Consider the following 17,448-nt stretch of genomic DNA (forward strand, 5'->3'; position numbering starts at 1 on the left):
ACGAGGAGGAGGAGAAAACGAGGCATTAGCGTTGTCTTTCTTTTGTTTTCTGATGTTATCTACCAACCAGAGAGCTTTTACCACCGAGCCCCAGGCTGGACAGAGGACAGAGCCAGGTGGGCTCCACTGCCCCCCAGGGCACTGGATACAAGTGACTTTCTGCTGATAGACACATGTACCCCCATGCCCATCTATTCAGTCACACACACACACGTACACAGTCACACGCACACCTGTTTCTTCCTCAAAAAGGAGTAATTTTAGACATTTAGTTCCCATTCACTGGATATGACCCAGCCATATGGCTTCCTCTCTGTTCTGTGTTGTTTATTTTAATGTGATCATTGTCATCTGCACAGAGCGTATCAGCAAATAAGACAAAAATAGAACGAATATCACTTTGTTTGGAGGAAGGCTCCATATTAATACCATATTACCTTTCCAGCAGCGGTTTAAGTGAGTTTACCTTACCAATTGTGTCACAAGTTCTCTGGTTACAATATGGATTGATTTGGTGCCAGGTGGTTCAGCCTGTTAGTGCAGAGACCATATGCCCCTTATGAGCGCGAGGACCTGGGTTACTTAAAATCCGACCCCCATCTTGTCTCGTATGTTTATCCTCTCTCTCTGCCTTTGATTTCCTGTCATTATACACATCGGAAATGGAGCATAAAAAGCTGGTCCAACATAACTTATTAAACCAAAACGTATTTAACTTTTTAAACTGAAAATTGTTTCAATTGTTGTCTTGCTGCAATGGCCCATAACTGCTGGAGTATGGGCTAGTATAAACACAATAAAAGCAGCACAGATCAGACCAGATACCACAGCATGAAGCCTGCAGATGCATCCCAGCTGTTCTGCTTCCGCTCACAAATGAGAAGCTTCTAGCTTCCTCTTCATTCAACAACATACTGCTGGATGTAAAAATAGCTCCTCACATACATAGTTAAAGGCAACCTACTGTGTGTACACCGCAAACTGTGAATTCTACTCTCCTCTACTCTCATATCATAGTAGGCTAGACATTGTGCATGTCAATGCACTCACTCTCACACTCACACACACACACACACACACACACACACACACACACACACACACACACACACACACACACACACACACACACACACACACACCTACAATAACATACAACATATGAAAGCAGATATTGTGTACATTACACATACACACTCAGTTATTTTGGTCAGCTAGGGTTCAGTTCCTGTAAGCTGTGATTATGTGATGTGACGCTGTGTGGTTGTGGCAGTAGCAGAAGTTGTTCAGATTCTACTACCAATACTACAATATAAAAATACTCTGACAGTAAAAGTCCTGTATTCAAAAGATTACGCAAGTAAAAGTACAAAAGTATTGCCACAATACAACAAATGATGCGACACGCTGTATGCTTGGATATCGACTATTTTTGAATAGCTACAGGGTATAATAAGGGCTTAAGTGGTTAAATCAGCAAAGTCACAAGAAACTAATGCGAGTAGCTGTATAGAAGAACATTACAAGTACATTACTTGAGCAAATGCATTTAATCACTTTCCACCGCTAGTTGTGGGTTCAAAGTGCTATCTAGGGACCTTGACATTGAGCGTGTTCAAAGTGTGGCTGTGTGTGGCTAAGGGATGGGACGATATGAAAATGTCATTGCACGAGTACTGTAACCAAAGAATTCGCGATTTACGATATTATCGCGATAATCAAAATACCCCCAGCATCGATTATCCTGGGGCTGAACATTTGCCAAAAAATAGCAGATCTACAAGCTCACATTGTGAGCTTGTAGATCGGCAATCTTTTGGCAAAGAGATTCGGTAGAGAGTGAAAACATATGTACGTATATTATAAGTACATTTTACCTATAGAGGGTTTAAGTGGTACTGGATATGCAGCTTGGCAAATAAAAGGTGAATTGATCCCAGTGCTTGAAGGAGGACAATTTCACGATACATTAAATCTCCAGTCGATATGATTATCGTCAGTGTTTTTTATCACGATAAACAATTAATATCGCTTATCGTCCCATCCCTAGTGCGGCTGCATGTTCAAGAGAGATTGTATGCAATGCAACCAGCCTTTTTTAGGAGGAGATGACATTAACACACAATTAGTCACCCAACGACCCAAAAGCCAGATATTCAGCCAAACACAACCCTTATGACCTGGTTATGACTCGTCTTTGCTTTGAGCTCATACCAAACCAGAACATAATGAATCACAGTACCACTGATACAGAACAAACGTTCTGCAAAAAAAGAAGCTCATGTTACTGTTTAATCTCTACTAAACTGTACTAAGTAACTTCAACGTGGAATATGATAGTAGGTCCGGTCCATGTCTATATTCATACCATGTGATTTTTACATTTTCAAATGGTAGAATATGATAGTAGGTCCATGTCTATATTCATACCATGTAATTTTTACATTTTCAAATGGTATAGAACCAAATCAATCCCATTGCTAGGACCTGTTAGACAGACCACTTACAAAACTACACACAATTTATGTAATATTCAACTTAGCAAAAACAATAATGAGAGAATAGAATTTTGATGGTTGTTCTGTAAATATATCACTTTTAAATCCCCCAGTATCTGCTACCTCATCAGATAATAAGGGTAGCTAATGGAATGTGCATGGAAATACACAGTTGGCCTGCTGTTACATGATAACAAATTGATTTGCACACGATTCTGATGATGAAAAGATAGATGCCAGAATGCAAGACATTACTGGGGAATTCCAGATGTTCAAAAGAATAAATAACACATTTGGTTACTGAGGTCTGTCAAAGAGGATTCAGAGCAATAAAAAGAATCACTGGCTTGATGCAAACGCTATAATAAGTAATAACAAGGACCCACACACATCATGCATTCCTTTTTAGCGTTTTCCACAATGGCATCCACGTCAAAAACAAAAACATCCATCCATTGCTGTATATTACCCGACAGGACTCTCTCTCTCTCTGTGTGTGTGTGTGTGTGTGTGTGTGTGTGTGTGTGCGCGACTGCGCGTGCGTGCGCATGCGTGTGCATGTGTGTGTGTGTACGCACCAACTGTAGCCACTAACAGAGCATCTTTGTAAGGTCAGCTATGGAAGCAGCAAGCAGTGGCAGGCTGGCAGCCACACCAAACCATAGACCTTCAAACTAAAATGTTAAAAAATATATATATAACATCAAAGACTATAAGATGAGGACAAAGAAAGAAAGAAAAATAATCCAACCAAAAGACAGGGCAGTAAAACCTTAAATGGAAGCTTACTGGGGGTTTTGATGCAAAGTAAAAGGATGTTGATTGTGGCATGGTTCCAACTTCCAAATGACAAATGTTTAAAGCGTTGGTTCCTATATCTTCTCATATAGTATTTTATACAGAAAGCTCCATAACCAGGAAGAAAAAAAGAAAAGGTCAAACGTGCAGGAAAAGAAGCTAAAACTCTACTCTACTGTACTGAGGCGCCGACAGATAGGACAGAGTTACTGACTCACTACAGACTGCAAGTCACATGTGCCTCCCGGGTGGAAAAATACCCCAAGTAATTCATGTCTACAGTATGTTCAGTCCTGGCTCTCAGGGCATAATGAACAGGACAGTCAATGTGAAGCTATGGCTGAGCCCAAGTCAGCCGGCAGGCCATTTGCCGAAGAGCCTTGAGGGCAGCCCAGTGTGAACGGAGCCCTCTGTTCACCGTTAAACGCAGTCAAAACAACGAAAGCTCCCGGGCCTAACACCACGCCCCAAAACCAAAGCAGCGATGGTAGGAGAGAACACAGCAAACGTTTTAGCACTGCAAGGCCAAGGGCTGGAGGGCAGGGGGAAATGTTACAGTACTTGATGATTTGAATGACATACATAAGAGAAATATGATTTATACATGGTTGTGTGCCATGCTGCGCACTAAAGAATTGTAGATCGGCTATTTTGAAAATAATTTAGAATTCTGTTGTGGTTAAGTGGTTAATATACTACTTGTTTGTCTGAGTTAAATTAACACTGAGGACTTCACTGTGTGAATGAGTGAAGACGAAAGCTCTGAGCCTTTTTCAATAAACAAGGACAAAGGAATTGACTTGGAGAGCGTTGAAAGAAGTTGGGCAAAACATAACAGGGAATGAAACTGTGCTGCTGTGCTGGATGTGGGCTGAGTTACACCACTGAACGCAGGCCACACCAAGGTCACTCAATTAAAAAGGAGGCCCCCGAAAATGGCTCTTGTCCCTGGTTGTCAGTCCAAATAGACATATTTGAACTGACCACCAGGGACAAGAAGACTTCTGTGAGGATTCTGCTGTGCAGAACCAGAAAACCTCAAACTAAGCCGAGGCCGAAAGGGATATGTGATTACTGAAAAAACACACAGCCGTTTCAGCAACAGAAGATTTGATTTAGTTTGTTACTACAAGCGTGAATTTCCATGAACACAACCACATTCAAGATGATTCAGTTAATTTAGTAAGTATGTTAACATGGTCAAAATGATGCCAAACATTCCGTCTCTGCTCCTTCTTTAGCGGCTGTGTCTTACAAAGATAATGTTGAAAATGTTGATTGACAAAACACATGTACTTACTGTGGCTGCGCACCTGCATGAATGCATACACGCAGGCACGCACACACACACACACACACACACACAGCTGTTCTCTTTTGATCATTACAGCACGCTGTGAAATCAAAGTGCAGTAAGTCCGTCTAGACAGTCTTCCACTTCCAACACAATTTACTGTACAGGCACAATCTCAGAGACCTGGAACTCATACACATATTGTGCACACGCACACACACACACGCGCGCACACACACACACGCACACGCACACACACACACACACACACACACACACACACACTACCAATGTGCTCACTTCGCCTACGAGGGCTGACAGAGTCAGATGAAAAACCATTATTATGGAAATGTCTTGGCCAGGGTCAGTTTTAACAACCTCTGCACAAAGTCATTCTGCATGTGTGTCGCATGTGCACACACACATACTATCAGTTGTATGGATACAGGAAGTGGGGGTTGGGGGTGGCGGTGGGTAGAAAACAAGGGAGAACAAGAGTGGAGAAATAATGGGGGAAGGAAGGATGGGAAGTCCCATCCAATCTGCCTGCCTGCCTGCCAGCCTGCCTGCCTGCCTGCCTATTGATAGCTTAAGGAGGTTAATCAGTAAATGTGTTGTAAGCAACAGTGCAAGATTCACTGACTCAGCTAGATCATTAACTCAATAACGTCACTTGAACTTCCTCACTCATCTTCCAGTAGAGAAAGAGAAAGTGGCTTCATTCCGTTAGTAGCAGCTCGGAAGCAGAAGCAAGGCAACTCTGAGGAAAGAGAGCACTACTGGTTCTGTTCTGGGGAAGATCATTAGATCATTGCTGTAGCCCTAGTTTATCTTCACAGAGAGAAGGTGGAACGATCACTAACTTTAAAACATCTTAGAGACACTAGTAGTAGCGAAATACATAAAAACAAAAAGTAAAATAGCAAGCCAAATATAGTAGTAGTTGGAATATTGTGGTATATATGTGCTCATCATACGCTGTACTAGTTGTTTCTAATTATCAATAAAGACAGCTTTTGTCTTCCTGGAATTTCATTTATGGTAAAACTATAGGTCAATTATTTTTTTAAATCAGATAATGCAGCCAACTATGGCTGCATTGGCTGGCAAGCTCACACTGGCTCTAAATCCACCTTCAAAGTGCTGTGTCATATAGTTACAGTTAAAGGGATATTACACTTTCAAAAAACTTTTGGTCATTGTATGGTCTAATCAGGCTTGTATGAACACCCTGAACAGTTTTTAATTTTCTTCATTCAGTATTTAGATATTTGATGTAAATGTTACCAGCTCCAACACGCCCAGGCCCTCTCCACATACACACCCATTGTAACTTCAAACTCCATTTTAACCATGATAGATTCATTAAAAACACACATTATTTTTTCTGGTGACTCATAATACCCTCCTAATACGTGAGCAGACCGTGTTTTTTCAATAACCTTTTTCATTTATTTTCAATTAAATATTATTGTATTTAATGTTTTCCATTTTCCCAAAGAATTATTAAAAATAAAAGAAAAAGGTTATTGAAAAAACACGGTCTGCTCACGTATTAGGAGGGTATTATGAGTCACCAGAAAAAATAATGTGTGTTTTTAATGAATCTATCATGGTTAAAATGGAGTTTGAAGTTACAATGGGTGTGTATGTGGAGAGGGCCTGGGCGTGTTGGAGCTGGTAACATTTACATCAAATATCTAAATACTGAATGAAGCAAATTAAAAACTGTTCAGGGTGTTCATACAAGCCTGATTAGACCTAAAGGCCTGTTAAATCCATTACGCTCAAGAACCAAAATAACTGGTTCGGTTTCATCTGGCCTATGGAAATTTGAGAACATTTACTTGACAAAAAAGGAAAAAAGGAAACAGAAAAAAGAAGAAAAAAGAAATACAAAAAAACTAAACAATGGGAAAAGGGGGTGAGAGACCAGCAGAGGAGAGAGTATTAAAACCAAGTTGCGTCAATGTGTCCCTAAGGACCGACTCCTGAAGACAGTGGAACACTAGATCCCGAAGAAAAGTTGTCGTGTGTGAGTGCTGCATGCTGGCACTCACGTGCTGGCCCTAATATTATGCAGCGGCTCATCAAACCCTAATGTCAGAACTGTAAAAGAAATGATGACATTTTCTGTGTAGCAACAGGGCTAATGATACAGACTGATAAGACTATTAGGACACACTTGTGTCATAGATTAGATGGTTTATTATCTGTTTAGTATCTGTATACAGTTGCATGCAGTGACACAGATCCAAGAGAGGGTGAGACGTTTGCTACACAGTGAAATTCTCTGTATAAAAAGATGTAAATAAAACTGCACTGTAAAGTCAGTGGATACATGGACTGGTAGAACTATCAAAGATATGGGCATTGAAACTATTACGAACACAGTCCTCTCTGCCATACCAGTGAACCAGTTTGTGCCACGGTGACTGTCTTAACTTCCTGCGTCCCAAACAATTTCCTCAACTGAGTCGAGGGTCTTCCTTGGCTTCTTAACAGATTTATGCCCCATCTGAAGACTTTGAGCTGTTTATTGCGGCAATTACTGTGGCTGATAATCAGCTAAAAACATAATTAACGATAGTCCAGTGATTGTGAGAGAAGCAGGAGTTAGAGTAAAGAGAGCTCGTAACTTAAGGGAGACAAAGAGACAATGAAAGCTATTTTAAACATAAATTCACAAAACTGACTTCTGTTCATGTACTCGCATGAGGGTAAGTGAACTAATCTTCCAAGAAAATACAAACTACAAAAAGCCACCCACTTTCGTCGGAAATGCACGCTAGTGTAGTAGTGTCTAAATCCAATCCCCAGTCGCCAAACCATCTCATTACCAGCCTACTGAGTGGGCTTCAGAAGCTGGTTAATGAGATAGTACGCCCAAAAAATATTTTCTAACTCACCCCATGGATAGGGCTGTCACGATAAGACATTTTACATGACGATTAATCGTCACTCAAATAATTGCGATTAACGATTTATTTGTGTTTTCGTCATTGATAATTACATTTCTGTTTGGCTTTTAGGCTTTGAAGTTGCACATGGCAGATATGACAAATAACCTAAATATACAAAGAAAATATGGACATATTTGACAACTTTCTAATTAAAAAATAACATTGATAGTGGAAATAGCCGATCTACAAGCTCACAACGCGTCGCGATTGTAGATCGGCTATTTCCACTATTTTTTACTTTAAAAAAAAATATATGAAACTTTTTCAACATTCACGATTATGGCGATTATGAAAAATAATCGCGATTATGTAAAATAGTTGCAATTAGACGATTATGTAATAATTGTGACAGCCCTACCCATGGAGACTTTAATTCATGGATATATATATATTTATTTATTTTGCCGATAATTTGATGACCAGCAGTGGTTCCCTACGGAGACAAAAAAAGAGCCTGCTTTGTTCCCTATGGAGACACAAAGATGTCTCATCAAATGATAGGCTTAGGAATGCGATATCCATGAATTCAAGTCTCCATGGGGTGAGTAATCAAAGACATTTAGGGGGTGAACTATCCCTTTAATTTCCAAGCCCCGCCAGAAACCCCTGAACAGAGGTACTGCCGTGGAATCTGCTATTTATTTATAAACATAATTTAAAAAAGCAAAGCACGAAATCATAACAACACGCTCAGATCACTCCGCGCAAGCCAGGAAACCATGCATGAAAGAGTTTTTTTGGTTGTCCAACCTTTTTTCATGGTGCTGTAGGCAGTTCTTCTCCGGTCATTAACATGGAGCGATACGGGGGAAACAGCGATAATGAACAGCACCCGAAAATACAATCCGTCTTCTGTGCACGCACATCGATCTAATCCAATGCAATCCACTCATTCCGAAGCCTTGATTTCGTCTGTCGTCTGATCGAAAATGATGAGGAGACGCGCTGGCCAAGTGGCTGCATACACAATACAAGGGCACGTAATGGCGGTCCGTGGACACCAGTTGCTCCCTAGCAGATGACGTCATCACTCTCCGACGCGATCACGTCTCAGGAGCTCTCTTAAAGAGACAGAGCACGACCGGCGACTGTATTTTTTTTTTAATTATAATTAATTTCATAAATTACGGGAAAGTACGGGAAAGTTCGAGCGGCGCACTGGGTGGTCCGGACAAGTACGGGCAAGTGCGGCCCGGCTTAGAAAGTGTAAGACCCTCAGAGACAACCAACAAGGTGCAGAGACACAAAGAGGGAGGGCAAAGGGGGAGCAGGGAGGTCTGAAGCTACAGGTGGTTTCTGGATGCAAGAATATTTCAGAATCAGATTATTTTTGGAACACTGGTGGCTGGACATAATAAGTGTGACCGTGTGGTCAACAAAGACAGTCAAGGGTCAGCCAGCAAAGATTAATCAACATGGATTGGGAAGCTATAGCTTCATTGTGGCACCACATTGTCCTGGCTTCTGAAACAGCTAGAAGGCTTCGACCACCAATGTCCCTGTGAAGTACCATGCATAGTAGTACATAAGGACCGCAGGAATACACAAGAAACGGAGGGGGAGAGAACTTTACTCCGTTTGGTCCGGTTTGACTCCCAGTACGTAACACTCCGGATGATTTATCTCCGTATACGGACGCTTACGGACAGCACCCAACTGGACGGACTCAACGTACAAGATGTATCCGTAGCAAGAAGTACCCACGGCCACCGTTGTCAAACATAGGCGCAGTAGTGAGGAACATTACTTTTCCCCTGCTCTATGACAGCGGTTCTCAAACTATGTGTACAAATGATAAATATATTGTATCAAGAAACGGTAAAAAAGGAACGTCGCAACTCGCAACAGGACGGCTTGACACACACACAAACACCGCCTATCCTCCACCAACAGCTGCCAACAAGACGAGGCACACAAGAAGAGCTGATTAATTAGCTGCAGCGGCTCATCATACTTGGGAATTATATGCGGGTGTGTTTTGTTATAATCACTCCGGGTCCTGATCCATGTGGTTAAATCTGTACCTCGCGGAGTTTTACATTTACCGCGAATACCACTACTATACTCGGGTCGCCTCTCCTCCAAAAGCGAGATGGGTGCAGTGACCACCGTTATAAAACATAGGCGCAGTAGTGATGAAAATTACTTTAACTCTGCTCTAACAGCGGTTCTCAAACTGTGTGTCCCATAATAATATATTTTATCAAGAAACGGAAAAAGGGTTGTTACACAAACACTGAAGAGGATGCCTCGACTCCTCATCACGCATCAACAGTCATCAGCTGAGCACAGCCACAGACAGCGAGGCACACAAGTCACAAGAAGAGATGATGATGCGGCTCATTTATTACTTGGGAATTATGTTCAATATATGAGCGGGTGTGTACGTGTGTTTTGTTATAATTAGCCTACTCCGGGTCCGCATCCATGTGGTTAAATGTGTACCCTCGCGGAGTTGCAAATACCGTGATAAATGTTGCCGACAGACGACAGACAGCAGATCCAGTCCAGACTGTTATTTATACTGTACCAAAAATCACGGCGGGTCAAAAATCTGTGGTTCTACATTATTTTGACTAAATGCTTTTGACTAAATAACGTGCATGTCTACTATGCATGGGGCCGTAATTAACGTACGTAGTTCTCACCCAAAAACGTACACAAAATCAACCATACGTAACTATAAATGGCCCTTGAGGGATCCCTCTCTTGCCCTGCTCATAGAATCCAATAAAATGGTCAGAGCATTCCACAATCCACACTTATATTATTTCTTATCATGGCCAAGTTTGCCCTATCAATAGCATATGTGTTTGCCATTGCTATAGCAGTTTTAAGAATAAAGACTTTTAACAACATTAGTGGCTATGGCTAAATGCCAGCTAAGCTTAATCCTAATCGCCATCTCGTCATCCACAAATACTGGAGGTCAGTACTTAACCTCCGCATTGACTCTGTGATATGTAGTTTTGAGCAGGCCTGCTGGAGCTTTTGAAGGCTTATAATGTTAAGGCTAACACAATAGGCCGATTGTTTAAACATGATGACCAGGGGGTGATTTAACTGGCTGTCTAGAGCCAACATCTGAGATCTGATTAGGCAGCTAACTGATGGACATGCTGTTGAACGTATTGCCACACTTAAAGTTGAGTGAGTGAGTGTGATTGCGAGTGCGAGTGTGTGTGCATGTTTAAGTTTATCACTTTATAAACTTAAAAATGTGTATACACAGTGACAGAGCCTATAGTATGTTCCATTCTATAATCCTCTGAATTACTGTTTTCACCATCCATCCAAGCATTCATAAATAGCTCATGTAGGGAGATGGACAAACTTCCTCTGCAGAGAGTTCAAAAGTAGCCAGAGGAAAGAGTCAGTCCTATAGCGTGGGAAGCTCTCTGTCTGTCTGTCTGAAAATGTAGTGAGACCCTAACATTCCTAAAGTCCTTCTACAGCATACAGCTGGGTCATTTTACTTCCTGCTCATCATATCAGTCCTAAAGTTAAATATAATCATCTCTCTGTTAAATATAATTATTGTCACGCTTAAACCAGTTGTATTTCCATATTTCATGTTTTTTTCTCTAGTTCATTACTTTGTATTTTTGACATGCCCAAAATAGGGATCCCCCAGTTTGTAGGTTTTAGAAATATTTAACCAATGTAAAGAACAATAGCGTTTGTGACTAATACATGGGATACTTTGGAATACAGGCTATTTTTTCATTCCATGAAATAGAAGGTAAGAGGTTTTGGATATACAAGGTTTCTGCCCGACACCAACAGCGGTGATATATGTTTGTCATCCTTTTGCACAGTACAATATCAGTGTACCCATGATAATCATGATTGTTTCTTTGAAAACAAAATCACTAAAGGGAAATGTACTGTGATAGCAGAACTACCAAAGACTCTGTTCTCCCCTCCATGTACACATGGGTGTACATTCTGCTATCCAGCGACCTGGTCTTGCTTCAAGTGGAAGAGTGTTTCTTGTCATCATAAAGTAGAACTCCCCCCCCCCCCTCTATGGTATGCTCCTTCCTTCCCTCCATATGTCTAACGGCCATCTCTAGAACCCACATCCCCTTCACTCTCTCTCCGCCTTTCAGCAGCCCTTAAGATAAAAGGACACGGATCAAATAACAATGATTAAGTGTGGCGATGGTGAAATCGGTCACGTGCCAGGGCCCAGATACAGGACTGAACAGTGAATCAATCACAGATAAGACATGGCCACATTCAACACGACATGAGACTGTCATCTTCGCGTCTTTCTGACCACACTTTCAAGTCCAAATCGCAATTCCACATTTGCACAGGATTAGCCTTAGAATCACAATCTACTTCAGCAGCCGAGTAAATATACAATGTTTTCTTTTTTCTTCTTTGTACGATGCCCTCAGTTCAAAGCCATAAATCCAGCAACAAAGTAAGATCTGATGACCTGGGTAAAAACTGACGCCGACAGACAGGGATGGTTAGCAGAATCAGATCTAAACAGAATATTTAATCGTCTTTTACATAGAAATGTGTTAACATATACAGATGCATCCTTGGGAAAAGAAATCCGGTACATTTCCATTGCCTATTACTTTTTGTCTGGGGCAAACACTTGCAAATAAAAATAGTGTTAATGGTATTTAGAAAAGTTGCCAAAAAAACACATTTGTGTTATTGTGAAAACTATACCAGTGAAAAATTATATCAAAAATAACTTTCGTTTAATTTAGAAAGTTGCACAGTATTACTTTAAGTCTAAATCCATCCCAGACCTTAATAACGCAAAGCGTGAGAAGCTGCTGAACCACATCTTTGTGTGTGTGTGTGTGTGTGTGTGTGTGTGTGTGTGTGTGTGTGTGTGTGTGTGTGTGTGTGTGTGTGTGTGTGTGTGTGTGTGTGTGTGTGTGTGTGTGTAACAGCACGTCTGACGTCTATATTTACAGAGCCCTGGCTGACATCTGGATGGAGGTCAGGACGCCACATCACACACAGACACACACTTATATCAGTGACACAAATGTTTATATTGCCATGCCTTGTGTGTGTGTGTGTGTGTGTGGTGTCTGCCTGTCTGTCTGTCTGTCTGTCTGTACGTATGTATGCAGACTATGCACGTGTGCAGGTCTGTGCTTCTAGTTGCTCTGATTTGTGTTGGGAGAGTGATTGCATTTTCCATCGCTACTCCACCAACTTAAAAGTCACTGATGCAGCACGGTTGACTGCAGCCCAAGAGAACCAACCCTGGCATTTAGCAGCGTAGGTCTGTTATTAAAATAACAGTGAACTTGACCGTACACATTATGACAAGGAATACTTCATTATTGGTTTATGTTAGGATGGGGAGGTGACCTCCTTGGAATCTCTGGAGCAGTGGTTCTCAACCTTCTCAGGCCGCGACACCCAAAATAATCATATTTTAACTGGGGACCCCCTCCCTACGAGCACTAAGAGTTGAGGCATAATATTTTGTATAAAACGGTTCTATTGTGAAAATAGCAGATCTACATGGTCACATCGCGTTGCGAGGCATTTCTGCCTCAATTTGGCCAATGTTTAATGTGTAATTTTAGAGGTATTAAAAAGTCCTTAAATTGTCACTTTAGAAATGTGCAGATAGATACCCTCTATACACTTAAACTTTATGTAGGTTTGTTTACTGTTGAGAGAGAAAACAACGTTGCACATTCATTTAATAATCTGGGGACCCCCCAAAATAATCTGGGGACCCCCCTGAGGGTCCTGACCCACAGGCTGAGAACCACTGCTCTGGAGTACAGTGTATTGTTTACTTTGGAGCTGCATGTGTGTAACCTTCTACCAGAGCTACAGCAGACTTTCAAAACTCAGCACAAAATCATAATTCTCATCATAGCCATAACTAGTCTATACCCCTCAAGTTGATTATATAAATCGCAACCTTCAACGTGAACTCACTGCAGAACTAAAGTATAATCTTAACCTTACGGTAGACCTGTAGAAATAATACATGCTTTTAAAAGACATAATGACATGTGCTTACCTGGTAGTAGCTTTTAATCTGTCTGATGAGAATTGTGAGGTTCTGGATGCGCAGTGTGGGGTCATTGTTTACTTTCTTGTTGGTCCTCTGGACGCTGGCTTTGGGATTTCTGCAAACAAAGAAGGAATATAGTTAACAAAACATGTTAGAAATGTGGAACATAATATGGAAAAGTTAATTTTACTGTTAACGGTTTCCTTGCTTTTTTTGTGGGAAACACTACAGCATATCGTCACCCCAGGGTTCCCAGGAGGGATTGAGTCCATGGAAAAAGACTGATCCCCTCAAACCCAGCAGGGAGGTGCTCCAGAAAGCTACCTCAACAAGGAACTGCCACTGTGGAGAGTTTCTGGCAATCACGTTCCACGTCAGAAAAGGTATTTTTCACCTCAAGGGAGCAAATTCTACATTGGCCACAAAACGACGCAAGCTAGAGATTTGCCGATTGATCGGTGAGTGATCGCGATCAGCCGATAATGCCTGTATCAGCTTTGATCTACAAGCTAGATCAGCTATTTATCTGTGGCAGCTTCAACTCCTACAAGTTGAATTGGGTACAAAAGGACCTCAGCCTGTAATCTCCTAATGTTTATATTTAATATACAATGTCAATGTTTTGTAAGAAAGATTATTAAATATATAAAAGCTGCTACAGTAACAATATATAGAAGAATTTATGGATTTGAAGCTGTGATCGGGAATATCGGTATCGGCAGATACTGATTCCAGTTGATCGGTGATCATATCGGCCCTAAAAATCGCAATCTCTACCGCATGCAGTTTGCCCACCTGCATAAAAGCCAACAAAAGCGCTATGCACGCCCCCTAAAAATGGCATGCCCACACACCCCAGGTCGGATTGGGAATAAATTGTGCATACAGTAGTTGTGATATTTCTGTTTCTTTTTTGAAAATCTAGATCTACAAGTTTGTTGATTGTACATTGTAGATTTCAAATAGCCTTCTTTTGGGCTTGTTTTCGTAGATCTGGTTGCTTATTTCTCTCGCAAAATCTGGCAACAGTCTGCATCAGACTGCATGTACAAAAAGAAACATGCTGTATTTTCTTCAATAGATAGACACAGCTGAATCTGTACTGTACAATCACATACATGTACAATTTGGATCAATACATATTCATCATCTAACAATTCCTGAACATCTACACAAACATTGTTTTGTGCGTATTTCACCAGGGCAATGCCGGATCCACTGCTATGTATGTACAGATAGATAAACAAAGAAAGATACATACATTGTTTAACTATTTATTATTAACACGATATATCTATGAAATATTATATAGTTGCTAGAAGAAATCGCCAAATTGGTGACTAACAAATCTTACATACACATTTACAAAATCATATGGATATTCTTTGGAGGCTAGCTGTATCTAATTAGTTCATAATCTCTCAAGACAGATACTGCTAACTGGTGTCAGCAAAACTGCCCTAAACATGTAGTGTTGTCGTTAGTAGGAATAAAGTAGGAATAAGCACAGAAGCACCTGGGAGGAAGTGGACTAAGAAAGGGGAGGGGCCAAACCGAGTTCCTGTCTCTACACAAAAGAAAATTCGATGGTTTCCCAGAATTGATGATCTCATAACATTATGTTTATGTTGTTTCTCAGGGAGGGCATACAGGAAGTTCAAAGAGATTGCAACATTCATGAAAGTGATGTTATGTACAGAAGTAAATGGTCTATATTTGGAACCAGCTTGAATTTAAAGGAAACTGAACTGTTTGCTTTAACCACTTAAACCAAATACTTGTTTGACCTGAGTCCCTCAGGGCTCTATATTAGTCTTTTTTTGTTTACACTCTACATTAAATATCTTCGCTGATCTTCTTCACGCTGCAACGCGTTGAGAGCTTGTAGATCAGGAATTTTATGGCAGTGAATGCTGGACCCTGAAGCCTGCAACCCTGCAAAAGTCTCTAGATGTGTGCTACACCAGAATGTTGCGTTACTCAGCAGCAAGAGTACACATGTTAGCAATAAGAATCTGTATGATGGAATACCAAGGGTGAGATAAAAATCAAACAAAGTTTGAAGTGAGCGGTGGAGGTGAGCAGTTAATTTTGTTAAGCTATACCCTGTGTGTGTGTGTGCGTGCGTGCGTGCGTGCGTGCGTGCGTGCGTGCGTGCGTGCGTGCGTGCGTGTGCGTGTGTGAGAGGAATGTGTGCGTGTGCACGCGCTCGCGGGGTGTGTGTGAGAGACTCAGTGCCACTGGTCACCCAGCGGTATTGCAGCTCATGATACGTTACAAACAAACTAACAAACTAACAACCTAACATACACACGCAGTCACGCATAGGTGACGATGTGACCACCACTACTAGCAGGACTCTGCCAAAGACACCAAGAGCTGCCAGCCAGAGAATTGGTGAAGTGGAAACCAACACATGGGCACCGATCACGAGGACGTCCCACATTAACGGATAAGAAAAGACACCAACGAGCTGGCCAGATGTATAAGGAACTGGGATGACTGGAAGCGACGAGTGAGGGCTCGTCTGAAGGCGACCTAGAGCGAAGGTTTTCCCCTGAATACGTGCTGCTGGTGTTAATATATAGCTTGACATAGATTGATTTGAGTGGTGCATGTGAATATATTGGTGTATTGATTTCTCCAATATGCTAAACATTTTAATTAATGAATTTCAACAGTCTATAGGAAATTAATTCACCAATGTCAACTTTCAAAATCAATTCTACTAGTCCTTACCCGTTCAAAGATATGAGCTCCGAAATGATGTGCAGTGTGTGGGTTATGGGGTGTGCACTGTGCACACAGTATATGAGGGATGGAAAGTAACTTTCTGGTGCTTGCATGATAATATGTAGGAGCATCAATGTAAGAAATACCCGTTTCGTTTAAAGGCTACAGAGATACTGTGTACCGATCTACATGACAACATCTGAAAGAGGGCCAGCCAACACCCCCCCCCCCCCCCCCCCCGCCCCCGCCCCCGCCCACACACACACACACACACACACACACACACAGAGCTGGTTAAACATGTTGCCCCATGCTAGATGCAGAATAGACATGCCTCATGCTAGATGCAGAATAGGTAGTAGTTACACCATAAAAATGCTAATATACAGCATACGATTTGTGAAAGTGACAAACGGGCTTCACAGTTATGTCAGGTGTGTTCATATGCTAATGGTGATGCGATTTCAGATCAATTGCTCCAGCCACTGAGGAGAAACGCTGTGACAGACAGACAGACAGACACTCACTCAGACATTCGCAAAATTATAGCATAGATGTTTTGTCATTCAGAGATGACGAGACATTCAGAGGTTTGATTTCAGTAATATAGACCATCAAACATGAAGGTAGCACAGGTACATTGCAGTACAGTACACAGACTGAGTAGAAGACTGATTGAGCAGCTCTCAAGAACCTGGATGAATATCTTCTCTTTGTCCAGGTTTGTCAGATTCAGAGAATTAAAACTGTCTCCTACAAGAACATTGTATAACGTACTGCATCGCCCAAGGGGTCTATAAGGAGTGTGCGTGACTACTAATGCCATCGCGGGTGTCAACATGTTTTAGTAAGCCTGTAGTGAGACATTCCAAAATGCACACATCACCATCTCTCCACATCCATAGCAATTCAGACCGACATTTACATATGCATCTATGCGAACCTTTTTTGCAACATTCCAATGATAAAAGATCTTTGCCTAATTTTGTAACTGACAGATTCTTCTTCTTTCTGCTTCCTTTTCCATCTGGTTCCGTTTTCGGTGACTACTGCCAACTGCATGTCACAGACTCACAGCATCCATTTACCTTCCTCTTCTCCTCCTGACAGTCCCATCTTCAGCATCGTTCTCCCAATGTACCTCAT

At 41.4% G+C, this 17,448-nt stretch overlaps 1 protein-coding gene across 1 annotated transcript in view; it reads right to left on the reverse strand.

Moving 5' to 3' along the window:
* The window catches only part of ccdc88ab (coiled-coil domain containing 88Ab), a 104,220-nt gene that overhangs the window by 72,368 nt on the left and 14,404 nt on the right, over positions 1 to 17,448 (reverse strand). Inside the window, exon 3 of the mRNA XM_080740431.1 lies at positions 13,576 to 13,684. Coding sequence (XP_080596557.1) covers positions 13,576 to 13,684 — 109 coding nt within the window. The remainder of the gene's footprint in view (positions 1 to 13,575; positions 13,685 to 17,448) is intronic.

The sequence above is a fragment of the Nannobrachium achirus genome (genome assembly GCF_963921795.1).
Source record: "Nannobrachium achirus genome assembly, chromosome: 13".
NCBI classification, from domain to species: domain Eukaryota; kingdom Metazoa; phylum Chordata; class Actinopteri; order Myctophiformes; family Myctophidae; genus Nannobrachium; species Nannobrachium achirus.